Source organism: Oryctolagus cuniculus, chromosome 9 (assembly GCF_051225735.1).
Source record: "Oryctolagus cuniculus isolate XC-2025 breed Fujian yellow rabbit chromosome 9, ASM5122573v1, whole genome shotgun sequence".
Classification (NCBI taxonomy): domain Eukaryota; kingdom Metazoa; phylum Chordata; class Mammalia; order Lagomorpha; family Leporidae; genus Oryctolagus; species Oryctolagus cuniculus.
Window position 1 is genome coordinate 117505001 of NC_142875.1, and position 19468 is coordinate 117524468.

General features: G+C 45.5%; 1 protein-coding gene across 5 annotated transcripts in view; it reads left to right on the plus strand.

Moving 5' to 3' along the window:
• The window catches only part of LOC149124737 (uncharacterized), a 309955-nt gene that overhangs the window by 27973 nt on the left and 262514 nt on the right, over nucleotides 1-19468 (plus strand). The window contains exons 2-3 of one of the 5 annotated variants that reach the window (XM_089303907.1): nucleotides 16315-16624; nucleotides 18763-18927. In XM_089303907.1, coding sequence (XP_089160033.1) covers nucleotides 16565-16624; nucleotides 18763-18927 — 225 coding nt within the window. In that variant the 5' untranslated portion in view covers nucleotides 16315-16564. The other 4 variants (XR_016213000.1, XR_016212999.1, XR_016213002.1 and 1 more) reach the window with 4 other exon arrangements.

A 19468-nucleotide genomic window follows, 5' to 3' on the forward strand; every position in this document is an offset into this window, starting at 1 on the left:
GAAACGAATGGCTTAGCTGTTTAAAAATACTACACAGACATCACGACCTCTTTTGTATGGAAGTGCATATGACCTCAGTCAATGGTGGTTTGCTTTTTCTGGGTCCTGATGTTCTCGAATACTCAAATGAGAAAGGCAGAAAGAACTAAAATGATGAATGCCTTCTCTAGTTCCTGAGAAGGGGTAACTTAGAAGGAAGGGTGGGAAACGAGCTGGTTATAGGTTGTCTTGGGAGCAGCGTTCCCAGTGGTCACTAGAGTGCAGACAGAGCAGTGCTCTCAGTGAAGCTTCTGGTGATTCCTTTTTAAAAAATTTATTGAGGCCGGTGCCGTGGCTCACTAGGCTAATCCTCCGCCTAGCGGCGCCGGCACACCGGGTTCTAGTCCCGGTCGGGGCGCCAGATTCTGTCCCGGTTGCCCCTTTTCCAGGCCAGCTCTCTGCTATGGCCCGGGAAGGCAGTGGAGGATGGCCCAAGTGCTTGGGCCCTGCACCCGCATGGGAGACCAGGAGAAGCACCTGGCTCCTGCCTTCGGATCAGCGCGGTGCACCGGCTGCAGCGCACTGGCCGCGGCGGCCATTGGAGGGTGAACCAACGGCAAAGGAAGACCTTTCTCTCTGTCTCTCTCTCTCTCACTGTCCACTCTGCCTGTTAAAAAAAATTTATTGAAATATAATACATATACTAAGAAATGCACACAAGTGCACGAAGAAATTTTTTGACTGCTAATCATAGTCATAAACAACACAAAAATTAAGAACAAAACATTACTAGCACCCCAAGAATCCTCACCAATCCCCCCCACCTGTTTTGAATATAAGAAGAGCATATTTTCTATTACATGGCATGATTCAGTGAAACAATATTTACAAGAGTATAATAAATTATATGATATCCATATAGTTTTATGTTCTATGTAATAACTACCACAAATGAGAGAAAATGTGGTATTTGTCTTTCTGAATTTGGCATGTTTCACTTAGCATAATGATCTCCAGTTGCATCCATTTTGCTGCACATGTCAGGATTACTTTCTATGGCTGAGTAGTATTCCGTTTTGTATATATACCACATTGTCTTTATCCAGTCTCAGCTGATGGACATCTAGATTGATTCCATGTCTTAGGTATTGTGAACTGTCCTCAGCATTATCTTTCTTGCAGCTTTCCTGTGTGGAAGTAAAGGTCACTCAGTCTTGCCCACAATAGGTGCTTCGTTCCATCCTCCTGTAGATGATCATGGAGGAACACTTTTGCTCCAGGCACAGGGAACTACCTATAACGGTGTTAGAATATCCACTGCCTGCAAACCCTACTGAGGAGGATAATCAGTCCAAGCTTCCTGCTTATTTGTGGGTCTGTTGCCTACAAAATCTTTGGCATCTGTGACTGTGTGGCTTACTGTTCTTAGTTTGAAGCGTCCCTGGCTAGTTGTAACAGAACGGGCTTTATTAAAGGGTATTAGATGGCTCATATAATCTCTGTGATGGCCAGATAATCACACTTTGGCCTTAAAAATACAAATATGGTTCAAGTTGGATGAACCAATTATATCTGAAGGAAATCCAGCCTTTCCCTCCTTCAGGGCCCTAAAACCGTTTCTTTTTACCTTGAAGATAATTTGTAGTGAAGACATTTTGCTGATATATGTAGCCAATGGTTCCCTTAATCCCTCTGGCTCATGTTGCTAGTAAAAGAGTCAGGCAAAGATATTAAAACTGAAAGGTAAATCCTATGCTCACTTTTAATTGGCAGGGAAACACTGCATTAAATGTTTTATAAACACTCTTCTGTAACGAGGCCAGCGACTTATGTGTTTGTTCTTTCTTTCCCCTAAAAAGACTGGCCGTTGACTCTGATTTACCTTTGGGTGAACTTGTACTTTTGATAGTAAGCAGATTTTTTTTTTCCTCTGAGATTGAAGAGTTGGGGCTTTTACGTTTGATTTTTAAGGAAAATAATTACCCTGGTGCCTTTTGATTCTCTGGCTCTGTTGAACATTTAGTAGAGAGGTAGAAGCCCAAGTCCTCCTTCATTAAAGCTAAATTCTTCAGTGAATGAACATTGACAAAGAGCTGTTTTCTATACATCCTTTCAAAATGCCCTTGGGGTCCTATACATAGAGGTTTTGGAATTTTTAAAAATATCCTGGTAATTGATGATTTTAGGTTAAGTGACCAGAATCCCAGCATTCAGATCTTTCAGGCAAAGAAACTGCTTTTATCCAGAAAAACACCCTTTAATAGAAAACGATACAGAAATGAAAGGAAGACCTAATGATGTTGGCTGTTTATTCTGGCTGTGCTGTTCGGATAGTGTTTCAATTCTCTCCCTTCTTATTTGCTGATGCCCCGATAACTTTTATTTTGCTCTCTTAGAGGTAGGCCACTGTATCAGAAAATGTCACCGTTTGGGAATGGTAAAATACAAAATCCTTATTTAATCTACCGTGTGTTTAATATCCTGCGCGATTTGTCTCCACTAAGGAGTCTTTCAAGAGACTGACTTAAGTAACTATTTGTATGCCCTTTGGTGACTTCTGTGAAAAATTCCTGATGGTCAGTGTTGGATTATGAATGGTTTAGTCTGAAATTTGAGCATGCGTGAGAGTGAAGTGAGAAAGTTGTAAATGGGAGAGGACACTCCTAGAGCTAGGCTTGATCACAAGGTGTTGTTCAGAGTCCTGTGGTTACACAGAACGAATGACTTCCCCTGTTTGAGGTCAAGTTCTGCAGAGCAGTCTTTGAATCTGAGATTCCCATGCAGGAGGCTTATTGACTGATGCTCTTATAAATATCACCGTGGAAGTGGTGGAAGCAGGATTAAGCAGAGGAAGGAGTTCAACCATACTGAGATTTGTTTTTTAAAGAATCATTTTACTTATTTGAAAGAGTTACAGAGAGAAGTGGCACCAGAGAGAGAGGAGAGAGGTCTTCCATTCCGCTGGTTCACTCCCCAAATGACTGAAATGGCCAGAGCTGAGTTGATCCGAAGCCAGGAGCCAGGAGCTTCTTCCAGGTCTCCCACATGGATGCAGGGGCCCAAGGAGTTGGGCCATCTTCTGCTGCTTTCCCAGGCCATAGCAGAGAGCTGGATTGGAAGGGGAGCAGCCGGGACTTGAACAGGTGCCCATATGGGATGCTGGTGCTTCAGGCTGGGGCTTTAACCCGCTGTGCCACAGCGCTGGCCCTCCATACTGAGATTTAATAGAGTGATCTAGGGTGGCTATTTGGCAATGTTCCAAACTGAAGCATGGGCTTAGGCCTTTGTACCCCCAACTTTGTATGCTGGTGATACTTGGGGAGGAACATGACTCTGGGTGAAGCAGATTCTGTCCGCTGAGAGCAGTTCCTTGAATGTGATAGAAGTGTGAACTAGGAGCAGCTGAAGAATGACTGCCCTGGTGTTGAAGGAAGAAGCTGGAAACTGAAGCCCAGTACACACTTTGCTTTCTCATTCTGTGCAGAACAAGAATAATCTCAGAGTTTGTATTTTCTGAAGGAATGGGAAAGCAACCTACGTCATCTGTGAAGGGTCTGATACTTTGCCTTCCTTGCAGCTTGCCACGGTTTCACAGATACCAGTAGAAAACATGAGATTTCTGACTGAGATGAAGGACTTTATTAATCATGCTATCACCAGCAAGATGAGCTTCATATTTGCTCAATTCCTCTTGCTCCTTCAAGTCCCACAGTGGTGGTTAGAGCAGCCCATGCAGATATTGTGCATGTGGTGCATTTGTGTTGTAAGTGAGAGATGCTGAACCTAGCACACTCCAGTATTTCATAGTAGGTTGCAGACAAACCTGCTGAAGCATTAGTACTCAAAGACAATTCTTTTTTTTTTTTTTTTTTTTGACAGGCAGAGTGGACAGCGAGAGAGAGAGAGACAGAGAGAAAGGTCTTCCTTTTGCCATTGGTTCACCCCCCAGTGGACGCTGTGGCCAGCGTGCTGTGCCGATCCAAAGCCAGGAGCCAGGTGCTTCTCCTGGTCTCCCATGCGGGTGCAGGGCCCAAGCACTTGGGCCATCCTCCACTGCCTTCCTGGGCCACAGCAGAGAGCTGGACTGGAAGAGGAGCAACCGGGACAGAATCCGGTGCCCCGACCGGGACTAGAACCCGGAGTGCCGGCGCTGCAGGCGGAGGATTAGCCTATTGAGCCGCAGCACTGGCCCTCAAAGACAATTCTTAAATGTATCTTACTAGTCTACATCTTTAAAAAGGTATTTATTTGAGAGCGAGTGAGCGAGAGAGAGAGAGAGATTGAGAGATCTTCCATCCACTGGTTCATACCCTAGATGTCCACAATGGCTGAGCTAGCCTGAAGCGAGGTGCCTGGAACCCAATCCTGTTCTCTCACATGGGCTGCAGGATGTGAGCCATCATTTGCTGCATCCCAGGGTGCTCATTAGCAGGAGGCTGGGTTCGAAGTGCAGCGGGGAACCAATGCATATGTCCAAGCAACATTTTAACCACTGAAACACTTGCCCCTGCAATAGGTTTTTGGACTTCATGAGTTATCTGATTCACTATAATTCAGGATTTTGACTACAGCTGTGTGAATTCCAAGGGAAGAACACCTTGAATACTTTGCTTTCCTTTAATGGAGCAGAATTTGCAGAGAACATTGTCTTGAAGATGCAAACTTTCTCTGAGTTGGGAGGGGACCCACTTTGCAGCTTGGAACTCTTAGCTTCACTCTTAATGTCTCTCTTGAGCTCTATATATCTTTACATTTTACTACAGAATATATCATTTAATTTGCACATTAGTTTCCATATTGCTGCATAGTTGTTCCCAGGTCTGTGGAAAAAGCATGTCTTTGTTTCAGGCATGCACACTTGCACTTGACCCAAACCCAGCAATACTGTTGGAATCAAGATTTTCTCTTAAACCTCAGTGTTTAGTGAAGTGCTGGTCACGGGTCAGAGTGCAGAATACATGAGTTTTGCATCCTCTCATAGATTATAACCTAACTAACAATGTAGTGAGGAGATTCAGTAACTTGGAAGTGGAAGAGTTGAGTGTTTCTGTCTCTCAGTGCAGCACTCACTTCCATACCGAAGAGTCTTATTTGTTTTGTTAAAAGGAAGGAAACAAAACTATCAGGGTCCAACAGATAAACTTTTCCTTTTTCTGTAATTCCTCTTAGCTGGTCCCTAAGTGTGTAATAAAAATGAAGCCCTGATTGCCTTCTGGATAGCCTCACCTCTGCTATGCCCTGGAACTTGGGGCTGGGGTGGGGGGTAGGGAAGGGCAGTGCTCCAGTTGTCGAAAGGCTTGTTCCTCTCAGAATCTCTGTCCTTTCTCTGGCCAGAAGGATTGGTCAGCATTGTGTCCGAAAGGCTGAACATTCTTGTCCAGCTTAGTCTTTTGAGGTCACATTCTTTGTTGACTGAAACCACTGCAGGGAAGCCCCTTGGAGATGACTGTGTTGGGATGGCAGCCTTCAATTTACCTTTGTGGCTCTGTCTGACTTTTACGGTCCTCGAGACGGACTATAAAGTAGTTTTTCGTTTCGTTTGACATCAGTTCACTTTTGTAAACACTTGATGTTGCTCTTACTTAAGGAAAGTCATAATTGAATACCACATGAGTCACGCTGCAGCACTCATTGTGTGGCAGTCTGGGCTTGTTTGGTTTGTGTTGAGCATATTTCTGCTTTTTCCACAAGTATGTAACCAGGTTCATTCACAGCAGTGATTTAGGGGACCCCAAGTCACTGTTTTTCTTAGCCTCTCTGCCTTCTCCCATTCAGTCTCTTTCTTTTCCACTGGCCTTTTCACGACTCTTGTTGAATCTTTAAGCTGAGGCTGGAGGGAGTCACACTGGTTAATGTCTTTCTGGAAATGGATCTCTGCCTACATTTCACAGTGAAATTTCACAGTGAAATGGAATCTGAGGGCTTTGTTGGTCTGTTTCATCTGTAGTTGCTTTTGGCTCCCACTATCAAAACGGGCATTTAAAAAATTGGTGAAGTATATGATGCGAATAATAGATTGCCATCCAGCTGAGGGTTCAGCCAGCCTTAAAAAAAAAAACACCTTACTTGCAAAAACGGCTTCCATTTGAGAAGCAGAAAGCACCAGAGAGCTTTGGGTCACACGTTAATTTTGTATGAAAAGATTAATCTTCACACTCTCTGATTTTATTGAGCCCCAGACTAATCCCATCTCCATTGACTGTGGCTTGAATTCCAGGAACATTTGCAAGCCTTTCTTGCTTTTTCATGGATTTATTCTAAAGTCATTGTGGCCTAAATGTTTAATTTGGGGGGAACCAGAGTGATAAAGAGCTGGCATTGCTCTGTAGTCCAGCATCTGTTTCACCATTTGTCTTCTGTGATGAGAACCCTAAATTGAGCAAACCCACCTATTGCTCTTTAAGGCTCTGATTTAGTGCATAGCAGAAAGAGATGAGCCATGTGCAGGTCTTGCTAGCCAGTAAGGTTTAGTTGCCAGTCGTTTTATGATCGTCTTCTATTAAGCAATAATTGCTATAAGAGGGCAATTCATTGGTCTTTATACCCAATTTATGTGCAAAGTATATAATAAGCATTTGTGAGCACATCATGTGGTAAAATGAAGTTACCAATTGCATAGCTGTAAGGTCCTGTTTGGATGGAATTTCTCTGTTTACTTGCTTGGTTTATTATCAAGTTGGGTAATGTTTTAAGAATATTTTAGGGGCCGGTGCTGTGGCATAGTAGGCTAAGCCACTGCCTATGGTGCCAGGATTTCATGTGGGTGCCAGTTTGCGTCTCGGTTGCTCCTCTTCCAATCCAGCTCTCTGCTATGGCCTGGGAGGGCAGTGGAGGATGGCCCAAGTGCTTAGGCCCCTGCACCAGTGTGGGAGACCTGGAAGAACCTCCTGGGTCCTGGCTTCGGATTGGCCCAGCACCAGCCATTGTGGCCATTTGGGGAGTGAACTAGTGGTTTGAAGACCTTTCTTTGTCTCTCCCTCTCTGAGTAACTCTCTTTCTAATAAACAAATAAAATCCTAAAGAAGAAAAAAAGAGAATATTTTAAAAGTGATACAGAGAAAACTGAGAAAAACCTGATTTCTAAGCCTCTCTGCAGCACACAGCAGGCACTGGGTTTTGATGCTAGGCATGTGGACCCTGAAAGAAGACAGCTGCTACATACTAGAAAGTAGTTAAATTCCCCATCTGGTTTACAACGTGGGTAAAGATCAACTGCAAATCTGGATTGAATGCTCCAGTTGGTTTAGAAATATGGCCAGTCCTCTTACTTATAGAACGTGCAGGCCTAAGCACCAAAGCATTAAACTCCCTTGCAAGTTATTGGCAAACATGGGGTAACGATAAAAGTAATATCACTTTATTTCAGTTTTGCTCTGCTTAATTTCTATAGGTATTTTTCAAATCCTCAGGAGTCTGGAAGAGAACAGAAAAATCTAGACTGGTTTATTTTATTTTACTTTTTAAAGATCTAGTTTATTTATTTGGAAGGCAGAGTTACAGAGAGTGGTAGGGAGAGAGAGAGAGAAAGAGAGGTCTTTCATCTGCTGGTTACTCCCTGAATGGCCACAATGGCCAGAGCAGAGCCGATCTGAAGCCAGGAACCAGGAGATTTTTCCTGGTCTCCCATGTGGGTTCAGGGGCCCAAGAACTTAGGCTATCCTCCACTGCTTTCTCAGGCACATTAACAGGGAGTTGGGTCAGAAGTGGAGCAGCTGGGACTTGAACCAGCGCCCATATGGGATTCCAGCACTGCAGGCCGGGCTTTAACCTGCTGGGGCCACAGTGCTGACCTCTTATTTTATTTTTAAAATAACTTTGATTTATTTATTTAGAAGGCAGAGAAAAAGAGTAAGCAAGCAAGTGGGAGAGAATATAAATTATCTTCCATCTTCCGATTTACTTCCTATATACCTGCAATAGCTAGGACTGGGCCAGACTGAAGCAGGGAGCTAGGAACTCAGTCCAGGTCTCCCGTGTGGATAGCAGAGACGCAGATGCTTGAGCCACTACCTGAAGGGTACACTTTAGCAGGAAGCTGGAATTGTGACCACAGCTGGGACTTGAACCCTAGCACTCCTATATGGGATGCATGCATCCAAGGTGGTATCTTCACCAGTGTGCCAAATTCCTGCCTAATGCTAGTTTAGATTTAGTGTAATAGTGAGGTGAAAAGCACACAAATATATTTGTTTGATGAGGCATTGTCTGTTTAAAAAAAAAAACAACGTACTATGAGACTGTATAAAGATTTATTCATTTATTTGAAAGGCAGAGTTACAGAGAGAGAGGGAGGGAGAGAGAAAGAGAGAGAAAGAGATAGAGACATTTTCCAATCTTCCATATGCTGGTTCACTCTTCAAATGGCCACAGTGGCTGGAGCTGGGCCAGGCCAAAGCCAGGAGCTTCATCAGGTCTCCCAAATGAGTACAGGGGCCCAAGGACTTGGGCCAGCCTCTGCTGCCTTCCCAGGAGCATTAGCAGGGAGCTAGATCAGAAGTGGAGCAACCAGGACTTGATTTGGTGCCCATATGGGATGCTGGTATTGCAAGTAGCAGCTTAACGCCATGCCACAATACCAGTTCCTCAGGGTATATTTGTAAAAATTACTTATTAATACAAAAGGCAAAGTGATGGTCTCGTGGTGAAGGAATGTGGAAAGTCAAAATTAACATGACCAATACTGAGACAAATGATCAGGTGGTCTAAGGCTCTTGAGAAGGACCAACCTCACTTCTGTTAGTGATGTCCTATAAGAATCTTAAAACTTGATCATGAGAAAATATCGGGTTCAACCCAGTATCAGAAAAATTGAGGAACATTTCACGTAATAACTGACTTGTATTCTTTAAAATATGCAGGTCCTGAAAGACAAGGAAAGACTATAAAACTTTTATAGATTAAGTGATACTCAAGCTGTTTGTGACCCTGTATTTTAGTCCAGGTTCTTCTCTCTCTCTGTCAAGATATATGAGGGTACTTAAATAATCTGTGGAAAATAGAATTAAAAGAGAAGTTTATTTCAGTACAAAAAGTTCCAAAATTTTTACACAGATCTTTAACATTCCACATTTTCCATAAACTTCAAAAAAATCAAATGTTTTTGAGAGATGTGGCATGGAGGTCAGGGGAAAAAGAGAGGCAACTTCCGTTCACTGGTTCATTCCTTAAATGTCCTCAAAGCCAAAAGCTAGGAGCTCAGTGTAGGCCTCCTACGTGCACAGCAGGAACTGAATTAGTTGAGCCATCACTGCTGCCTCTCAGGGTATGCATTAGCAGGAAGCTGGCGTCAGAAGACAGGGGAGTTGAATGCAGACTCTGATGTGGGATGTGGGTATCTTCACCACCAGGCTGAATGCCCCTCCCCTTCCATGACCTTTCTGAAGACTTTTTGTATGATATGTATACTTCCTACAAGTATTGTATGAGTATTAAAATCCTGATTTTAATGATTGAACTTATGAAAGATAAAATATTTGTTATGAATAAGTATTGCACATCCTGAATTCCTGGAGGGTAAAAAGACATGATTTCTCAACTCATTTTCAAATGATTCCTGAACTTTGTGTGCAGTAGATGCTTGGAAAGCCAGGTAAGGTCCTTCTTTGCTTTATAACTAGAATACTTGGTGTGTTTTATTTGTTACTTACATTTCTTTCCATAATAAAGACTATAAAAATACAAATTAAATAAATATTTATGAAATAAAATTTATTTAATGAATAAAATATTAAGTTTAATAAGTTGATTGTATTGGCCCACTCCCCGCCTAATCCCTGAGCTTTTTACTGTCTCCCAAGTTTTGCCTTTTTCAGAATGTTATGAGTTGGAACTACAGAGATCAGATTCTTTCAGTTACTAATTAGCATTGAAGGCTCCTCAATGCCTTTTCATGGCTTAATAACTAATTTTTTTTAAAGATTTAATTTGTTTTGAAAGACAGAGTTATAGAGAGAGGTAGAGACAGAGAGAGAGGTCGGTCTTCTATCTGGTGATTCGTTCCCCAAATGGCCACAACAACTGGAGCTGGGCCAGGCTGAAGCCAGGAGCTTCTTCCAGGTCTCCCACGTGGGTGCAGGGGCCCAAGCACTTGGGCCAGCATCTGCTGCTTTCCCAGGTGCACTGGCAGTGAGCTGGATTGGAAGTGGAGCAACCAGGACTCAAACTGTGCCTATACAGGATGCCAGTGCTGCAGGGCAGGGTTTTAACCTACTGTGCCACAGCACCAGCCCCAATAACTAATTTTTTGAGGCACTGAACAATATTCCATTGTCTCAAGGTAACACAGTTTAGTTATTCAGCTACTGAAGGACATCTTGGTAGCTTCTCAGTTTTGACTGTTGTTGGATTAAACTTGCTATAACTATACACATTCAGGTTTTTGTGTGGACATGATTTTTCACTTTGAGTAAATGGCAAGGAGTGTGATTTTGGGATTATATGGCATGAAACTTGCAAGAAACTATCAGCGTGACTTTCAAGGGGCTGCTATCATTTTGCATTTCCACCAGCAATAGAAGGGGGGAGATTCTGTCACTCTGCAGCCTCCATTGGTATTTGTGTTGTCAGTGATTTGGAGTTCAGCTGTCCTAATAGGTACATAGAGATATCACTTTACTGTTTTGATATGCATTCCCTGATACTGAAAATCTTTTCATATGTGTATCTGCCATTTACACCTCTTTTTTTGTTAAGGTTTAGGTCTTCTGCCCATTTAAAAAACTGGGTTGGTCACTTTCTTATTGCTGAATGTTGAGAGTTCTTTGCACCTTTTGGATAATAGTACATTATCAGATATATTTTTGCAAGTATTTTATCCCAATCTGTTGATTACATTCTCAAGAATTTATGCTTTTTATCAAATCAGAATGCAAAGAAGGAAACATGGTCAGATACACAGTTCAGAATGTCTATTAGATAAAATCTATCGATTTCTTAGGAGAAAGCTAGAAATACCTTTTTTTCTTTAGTGTTAAATGTATGACAGAATCTGCGAAAGTATGCTGTAGAAACTTACAAAAGGATGTGCTAGACTAAATGATTTCATTATAAAATCTACATTTTAAAATTTAATATTCTTTTTATGTTAAAGATTTATTTGTTTATTTGAAATGCAAAGTTACAGAGAGCAAGAGGAAGAGACAGAGAGAGATGGTCCATCTGTCTGGGTTTACTTCCCAAATGGCCACAAAACCTGGAGCTGGGGTGGTCTGAAGTCAGGAGCCAGAAGCTTCTTTCAGGGACCCAAGCACTTGGGCCATCCTCTGCTGTCTTCCCAGGTGCACTGGCAGGGAGCTGGATCGGAAGTGGGCAACCACTGCTGCCACTGCAGGCGGTGGCTTCACTGCTACACCACAGTGCTAGCCCCTAATTTTTGTATTCATGATATAGATGGAGAAAGACCCTCTCTCTCTCTCTCTCTCGCTCTCGTTCTCTCTCACAAACACACACACATACACACATACACACATACACACACACACACACACACACAGAGGCTAAAGCCAGGAGCCCAGAACTCAATCTAGTTTTCCCAAATAATTAGTTGGCAGGGACTAAACCACTTGAACATAATCTGTTATCTCCCGTTGTGTTATCAGGAACCTGGAATCAGGAGCAGAGCCAGGAACTGAACTCAGGCTTTCCAGTGTGGGATGCAGGAGTCTTAACTGCTAGACCAAATGCCCACTCCCACAGTCCCTGAATTTAGTAACATTAAGGAAGTTGTCTGAAGGTCCTCAGTAAAGGGGATTTTTATATAATGTATATATGAGGAAGGTTTCTTGCCACAGACTTCCCTCTCCTTTCCACCAAAACACATAATGGCCCCATCTTTGTTTTGCAGAAACCTCAGGGCATTGGCCACTGTGTATTGAGATTATAAAGCAAGTAACAATTCCTAGAAATAGAATAGATATTAAAAAATATAAGTTGATCCTTGTGAACCTGTAAGATGGACAAGGAAAAGGCTTTAGCTAGAAATGTCCACAGGTGGAAGAATAATTATGGTACTGAGACAGAACCTAGAGGACCAGTAACTGCGACAGTAAGTAATATGCTCCTGTCAAAAGAGGACTGGGGCCAGCGCTGTGGTGTAGCAGGTTAACGCCCTGGCCTGAAGCGCCAGCATCCCATATGGGCACCGGTTTGAGACCCCGCTGCTCCACTTCTGATCTGGCTCTCAGCTATGGCCTGGGAAAGCAGTGGAAGATGGCCTGGGTCCTTGGGCCCCTGCACCCATGTGGGAGACCTGGAGGAGGCTCCTGGCTCCTGGCTTTGGATTGGCACAGCTCTGGCTGTTGCACCAACTGGGGAGTGAGCCAGCGGATGGAAGACCCCCCCCCCCCCCCCGCCGAGTAACTCTGACTTTCAAATAAATAAACAAATCTTTAAAATAAAGGGACTTTGCCCACAATACAACTATGACAAGTAGGTGTCCTTAACCCACTTTGAGTAGAGGCATTGGCAGCTGGTTCAGAAAGTCAAAGAATTTCACCAGCAATATCCAGATAACAGATTCACACAAATGAGCCAAGGTGGGAGAGCTCCAGAGACAATCGCCACTGCCAAGTTCCAGAGAGAGTCTTCTAACTACCTACTCATCTGCTAAGCAAGGCTTCAGCACCCAAGAGGTGTTCTATAGCCATGGAATCCTCCCCTCCCCTTCCACTGCGGAGATTCTCTACCTGCTCTCTACCGCTCTGAACTTTGTTTTAACCCCTCCTACCTCCTTCTTTATTCTCACCACGCCTCCTCTTGCTTTCTCTCCACACCTCTAGCCTTTCTTTCCTTTTTCCTTTTTTTTCTGCAGAAAACAGAATCCCAGTTTTGAAGAGGGATTTTTTTTTTTTTTTTTGACAGGCAGAGTGGACAGTGAGAGAGAGACAGAGGGCTTCCTTTTGCCGTTGGTTCACCCTCCAATGGCCGCCATGGCTGGCGCGCTGCGGCCGGCACATCGTGCTGATCTGAAGCCAGGAGCCAGGTGCTTCTCCTGGTCTCCCATGGGGTGCAGGGCCCAAGCACTTGGGCCATCCTCCACTGCACTCCTGGGCCACAGCAGAGAGCTGGCCTGGAAGAGGGGCAACCGGGACAGAATCTGGCGCCCCAACAGGGACTAGAATCCGGTGTGCTGGCGCTGCAAGGTGGAGGATTAGCCTAGTGAGCCGCGGCGCTGGCCGAAGAGGGATTTCTATATGATCTTGTAATATGGATCAGTGACATCATATGGATGGAGCATCCCAACGGTCTTTTAATACATGGTTTGTACTGACTGTGTCAGCTACAGTGCTGGGCATCTGCTCTGGAGAGGGTTCCCTAAGTGAAGGGAGAGAGACTCTGCCCTTGAATGTGAGAGGCCTGTAGGTGAGTGGGATGTGGAGTCCTGAGGTGGGTGATCCTGCACCTTGCACTAATTTTGACTATGTAATCAGGGACTCATAAATGCTATTTCAAAAAAGAACTTTTATTTGTTTACTTTTACTTATTTGAAAGACCAAAGTTGTGGGGGAGAGACTTTCTATGTGCTGGTTCATTCCCCAAATGGCTGTAACAGCTGGGGTTGGCCAGGCCAAAATCAGGAGCCTAGAGTGCAACCTGGGTCTCCTGCAAGAGTGGTAGGAACCCAAGTACGTGGGACTTGACTGCTGTCTCCCGGCATGTGCATTAGCAGGAAGTTGGAATCAGGAGCCAGAACTGGGCCTTGAGCCAGGCACTCTAATGTAGGATGTGGGCATCGAAGTGGGGTCTTAACTGCTGTGCTCAATGCCTACCCGAGAGGCTCATAAATGACCCTCAGTGTCCAAACTCTTGGCACTTGGCCTTGAGGGTGATATGTGGGCCAATAAATAATGTCCTGGCAACTAAGTATCTACCATCTTTGATTTATTTATTTGTTTTTATTTTAAAGGCAGAGTTATATAGAGAGAGGGAGAGACAGAGAGAGAGGTCTTTCATCCACTGGTTCACTCTTCAAATGGCTGCAATAGCCGGAGTTGGTCTGGTCTAAAGCCAACCACGTGGGTGCAGGGGCCCAGGCACTTATGCCATCTTTTGCTGCTTTCCCAGGCACATTAGCAGGGAGCTAGATTGAAAGTGGAGCAGCCAGTACCTGAAAATGGGCCCCCATATGGGATGTCAGTACTGCAGGCAGCAGCTTAATCCACTATGCCACAACTCCAGCCCCAGTAACTACCATCTTATGTCTATAAACATTTACGCAATATTTGGATACATTTGACAGTAATAAAACTTCTGGACTTTGGTGTTTTGTAATGATTAAGATCCCTCTACTATATCCTTGAATCTGTAGGCAAAACAGATTCAGAAAACACAAAGCTTATTATGCAGCAAAGAACCAATGATAACTGCCGCTGTCAACCCCTTTCTTCAACTTGTGACCTGCGTCCCCTCCTCATCCCCACATCTCTGCCTCTAGGGCAAGATAGAGAAGGAGTGAACATGATGAGATGCCAGAGATGGGAAAGGGGTGAACCTAGTTACTGAACTGTGAGTAGCAGAGAGAATTTGCCTCATATGGAATTGATAGAACCAGATTGAAAACATAAGCTGTTGTAAGTCATGCTCAGAGTATGGAAATTGCTGAGTTGTATCGAATATCCTTTTGAAATGATACTTGTTTCTGCAAGACAACTGTCTTCAGTGGCTATTATTTTTGCCCACAATGACGAAATGAGTGTCAGTATCATGTGGGGAGCAGTGTCTTGAGTTCTCGTCCAAGTAGGAGTTAATTAGTTGACTACGAGCAGGCTTCATGGAAACCCTCTGCTGTTAGGAAGGGCCCGCTTCCCCTAGTCAGTCACCCCTTACACAGAGAAAAGGTACATGTGTTCCTGAAAAAAATGTGCACATCATATGTTCTCTCCCTTCAATCAGACTGGAATGTGCCGACCTGGCCTCCGTCTGTGGAGTCTTATGAAGTATCTCCAGGGGTTTCTAAGGGCAGACAAGAAAATGCTCTGAAGGCAGATGAAAGGGAAGGCTGTGCAGGGAGCCCCAGCACAAGCCAGAAAAAATTTTCTGTATCTAAAGGCAATCTGCTCCGTTGCTTCTGGACTAGGCTGTGAGTGGGAGGGGAAGCACATGCCGCCTTCCAGACAGGACGAGCCATTGTGTCAACCACTCGTCTTGGAGGCCACCTCTGTTCCTCCCAGCCAGGAGTAAAGAAGCAGAAGACAGAGTCTTTTTTTTTTTTTTTTTTTTTTTTTGACAGGCAGAGTGGACAGTGAGAGAGAGACAGAGAGAAAGGTCTTCCTTTTGCCGGTGGTTCACCCTCCAATGGCCGCCGTGGCCAGCGCACCGTGCTGATCCGATGGCAGGAGCCAGGTGCTTCTCCTGGTCTCCCATGGGGTGCAGGGCCCAAGCACTTGGGCCATCCTCCACTGCCTTCCCGGGCCACAGCAGAGAGCTGGCCTGGAAGAGGAGCAACCGGGACAGAATCCGGCACCCCGACCAGGACTAGAACCCGGTGTGCCAGCACTGCAAGGCGGAGGATTAGCCTAGTGAGCCGCGGCGCCGGCCGACATAGTCTTCTGAACTAGGGTTCTTTGCTGTTACCTTTCTCTTCCATAAGATCTTCATTTTGGGGAGATTTTGTTTTCCATCACAAGAAACTCAACTATTATGAACTGCACTTGGCACTAGATTTATATCAAATATGAAACATTAATTTATTTTTCATTTGAGAGGCAGAGAGAGAGAGAGATGGAGATAGAACTTGCATCCAGGGGAGAGAGAGCCGGAAAGGGGAGGGTTGCGGGTGGGAAGGAAGTTATGGGGGGGGAGCCATTGTAATCCAAAAGTTGTACTTTGGAAATTTATATTCATTAAATAAAAGTTAAAAAAAAAAAGAACTTGCATCCACTGGTTCATTCTGTACGTGACCACAAAGCTGAGGGCCAGGAAGTCGATCCAAGTCTCCCATGTGGGTAGTAGGAACTCAGTTACTTGAGACACCACCATAGCCTCCTAGGGTCTGCATTAGCAAGAAATTGGAAGCTGGGGCCAGGAATCCAACCCAGGTAGTGTGATATGGGACATGGGCATATTAACCAGCATCTTAACTGCTCGACTGAATATCTACCCCTTAAATATGAAATTTTAAATATGGAAAATAGGCTAGAAAGATAATGAAAAGATTGACTTAAACATTATGAAGGAGAAAAAAAAACCACTTTCCTGAGTTTAATTCAGTTGACCCAAATCGAATCTTTTCAGTGTTAGCTCATGAGTCTACCCCGGGGACTAAAACTATCCCTGTCAGTCACGTTGAGGTGGGCAGTGAACATATTAATTTCTGATCCAGGTTCTTCTCTCCCACAGATGCAAATACACTAAGGGAAGATTGGTATGGTGTGCAAACAGCAACAGCGTTTAATTGGCAGTGAGGGAATAAACGTACAATCACCTGCGAGTGTGAGGTGCTCCACACAGAGAAATATCCAGTGACTGGGCCAAAGAATGGCCCATAACCCAGAGGAAAAAAAGAAAAAACTGCAAATGGTTCCTGTAACTGTGGGAGAGTGGGAAAGGTCCATTCTGTCTGCGGTGGAAGAGAGCACACCAGAGCGGTATGTCCGCGAGCTCTCCGGCGGAGAGCGAAAACCCGAGCAGCGCCTCTTGGAAGACAAGGGTACGTGTAAGCAAGGCCCACGGCAGAAAGACAGCTCTCGTCTGCCTTTCCCCTCTTTTTATAAGGAAGGTGGTACCTCAATTGCATATGCAGAATGGGGTCTTAGCATGCGCCTCTGTCCCGAAGCAGAAGCAGCAGGTGCATCCTGGGATGGTGGGCGTGTCCAATCGATAGTTGAAGAGATACTGCAGGGGCCTAGGCTAGCTTCCTGCCTGCTTGTGCCACGTTAACACTGCCCAGGGCAGGACAAAGGCTGTACAGCGTGCCACTGGCGGCAGGTTAGGCAGGGGCTGAGGTTTGGAAGCGTGTGGCTTGCCGGGATGCCGTTCCTGCCCCGGTGAAGAGGGGAAAAGACTTGCAAGCAGAGGGCTGGCCGAGTGGGAAGAGGACCAGGTGTGTGTGTATGATCTGTGCTGGGCACAGTGGTGAGTTTGGGAGGCTGGAAGTTGACGGTGGAAGTGGCCTCGGTGAGTGGGGAGGTGTTGGGGTTTGGAAGCGGTGGCGAGGAAGCGGAGGGCCTGGAGGCAGGCCTACACCTGGAGAGGCTGGAGCTGGGGTACAGGAGGCAAACCCACCCAGTGACAGCTTGTACACTGACGAGAAGATGGGCACACACATTTATTCTCGTCTCCTGCTGATGCTGTCTCACTTACTCTGTGGTGTAAAATCCCTTTGCCTTGGGGTAAAAACTCCCACAGCCCCGTGACTGTCCGGCTTGAGGTTGCATACACACTGTTCCAATGCGGCATTAAAATCTCCCACTCAGCGTATCACCCAGCACTTCCATCTTCATCCTAAGTGGAGCCTCCGCCTCTCCTACCCGAAGCCACAGCCTCTCTGAGCTCCTGTCTGCACATGCGGGGGCACCCGGCCAGGTCCTTCTGTTGCTCTCCACCTGCCTCTCCTTCCAGGTTCCGTCTGGCCCTATTCGAGGGTGAGGGTTTTCCGTGACTGGATGGTTTCGCTCCAGGCCTGACACCTGTGGCACTTTTGAGAGCCGTGTTTCCCCACATTGCCTGGGTCAGGTACTGGCCCGGGAAGGGTGTCCCACCTCTGGTCTGCTGATGGTCCTCAGCTGCGGGTCCCCACGGCCTCCACGCCTCACAGACTTTCTTGTTGGTGCCCTCCCAGGTGGGCCCGTTGGTTGGGTATTAAAAGGGCCCCAGGTGTTCCTGTTTCTGGCCTTGGGTGCTGGGGTTGCCGGGAGAGCTGTGTCCATGTTGACCCTGCCAGGCTGAGCCGGCCACCTCTGATGCCTCAGGCTCTTTTGTGTGGCCGGTGACACGAGTCTGGCCTGAGCCCCAGTGGCTCGCAGGCCATTTTCTCAGTCTCGACAGTCCCTTGGGAGACCCCTTGGGGCTTCCGACAGAAGGGTAAGTACCTCCTAGGATGAACAGGCTGCTGAGTCTCATCCCAGACTTTCCGTCTCCTTTCACAAACCTTTTTAGTTCTCGATATAAGGGCTTGTAAATGGTGGTGGGGAGAGGCAGAGCAGCCAACCTTGTGGAAACCAGTTCTGGGACTTACTTGTGAGGTTTGGATATGGGTACTTGGCTTCTTTAAATTTTTCTTTAAAATTTTAAAAAAAGTTATTTTGGGGGCCAGTGCCGCGGCTCACTAGGCTAATCCTCCACCTAGCGGCGCCGGCACACTGGGTTCTAGTCCCAGTTGGGGCACCGGATTCTGTCCTGGTTGCCCCTCTTCCAGGCCAGCTCTCTGCTGTGGCCCAGGAGTGCAGTGGAGGATGGCCCAAGTGCTTGGGCCCTGCACCCCATGGGAGACCAGGAGAAGCACCTGGCTCCTGCCTTTGGATCAGCGTTGTGCGCCGGCCGCAGCGCGCCAGCCGCGACGGCCATTGGAGGGTGAACCAACGGCAAAAGGAAGACCTTTCTCTCTCTCTCTCTCTCTCTCTCTCTCTCTCACTATCCACTCTGCCTGTCAAATATATATATTTATATATATATGTGTGTGTATATATAGATAGAGTAGTTAAATAGCTTGCCCAAAATCTCAGGGTCGTAAGTTGTGGCTGGGACTTCAGCTTCATAGACTGCATTGTAGCCTGCCTTGACTGCTGCTAATTGTGCTAAGTGTTTTACTTAGTTCCTCTTGCTCAGTCCTTCTCATAACTCCACCAGGTATATGTTATTATAATCTGTAAATTTGCGAAGATTTGGAACAGTATTAAACTTGCTGAAAGTCCCATGACCAGTGAGAGGCAATGCTGGGACACTGATCCGGTTGGGACTGATTGCCCGGATTTGCTCTTGGCTGCTCACTTCTGGTTGCATCATAGGATGCAGGTATGTAATGGCTCCTGTTTTGGTGCAGAGTTGCAGGTTCCTTAGTCAGCCCACCTGGGTCCGAGTCAAGATGACCCTCCTTGCCTTCCCACCTGGTAAGTATGTAATTGGGAATACTCTGTAAAATGCTCTGCTATGGAGAACTCTTGGTCATTGAACCTTATTTGTAACTTGGGGTAACGATTGCACCTACATCATAGGTCATTACGGAGGTAAAATGAGTCTTTTTGGGCAAAATACTCAGGAATGTGCCTAGTGCATTGCATTGCTTTACTAAAAACTGTTATTGCTAGATTAATTCAAGATTGAACCTTCAGAAAACTTGAAGTGTGTGTTTCTTCCTAGCGTTTTTATAACCGGGAAGGGTAAGTTCAGGTTGTAGGCATAATGCTTAGGTCTTCTGTGTTCCCAGGGACTCAGAATTTGTGTTTGGGAGTCAGGTGGCTTTCCAACAAGGTGGTAATAATGATTAGACACATTTATTCACTTTAAAATTCCAATCCTATTCCTTGAGTCTATCTTTAAGCAATTACATAGGTAC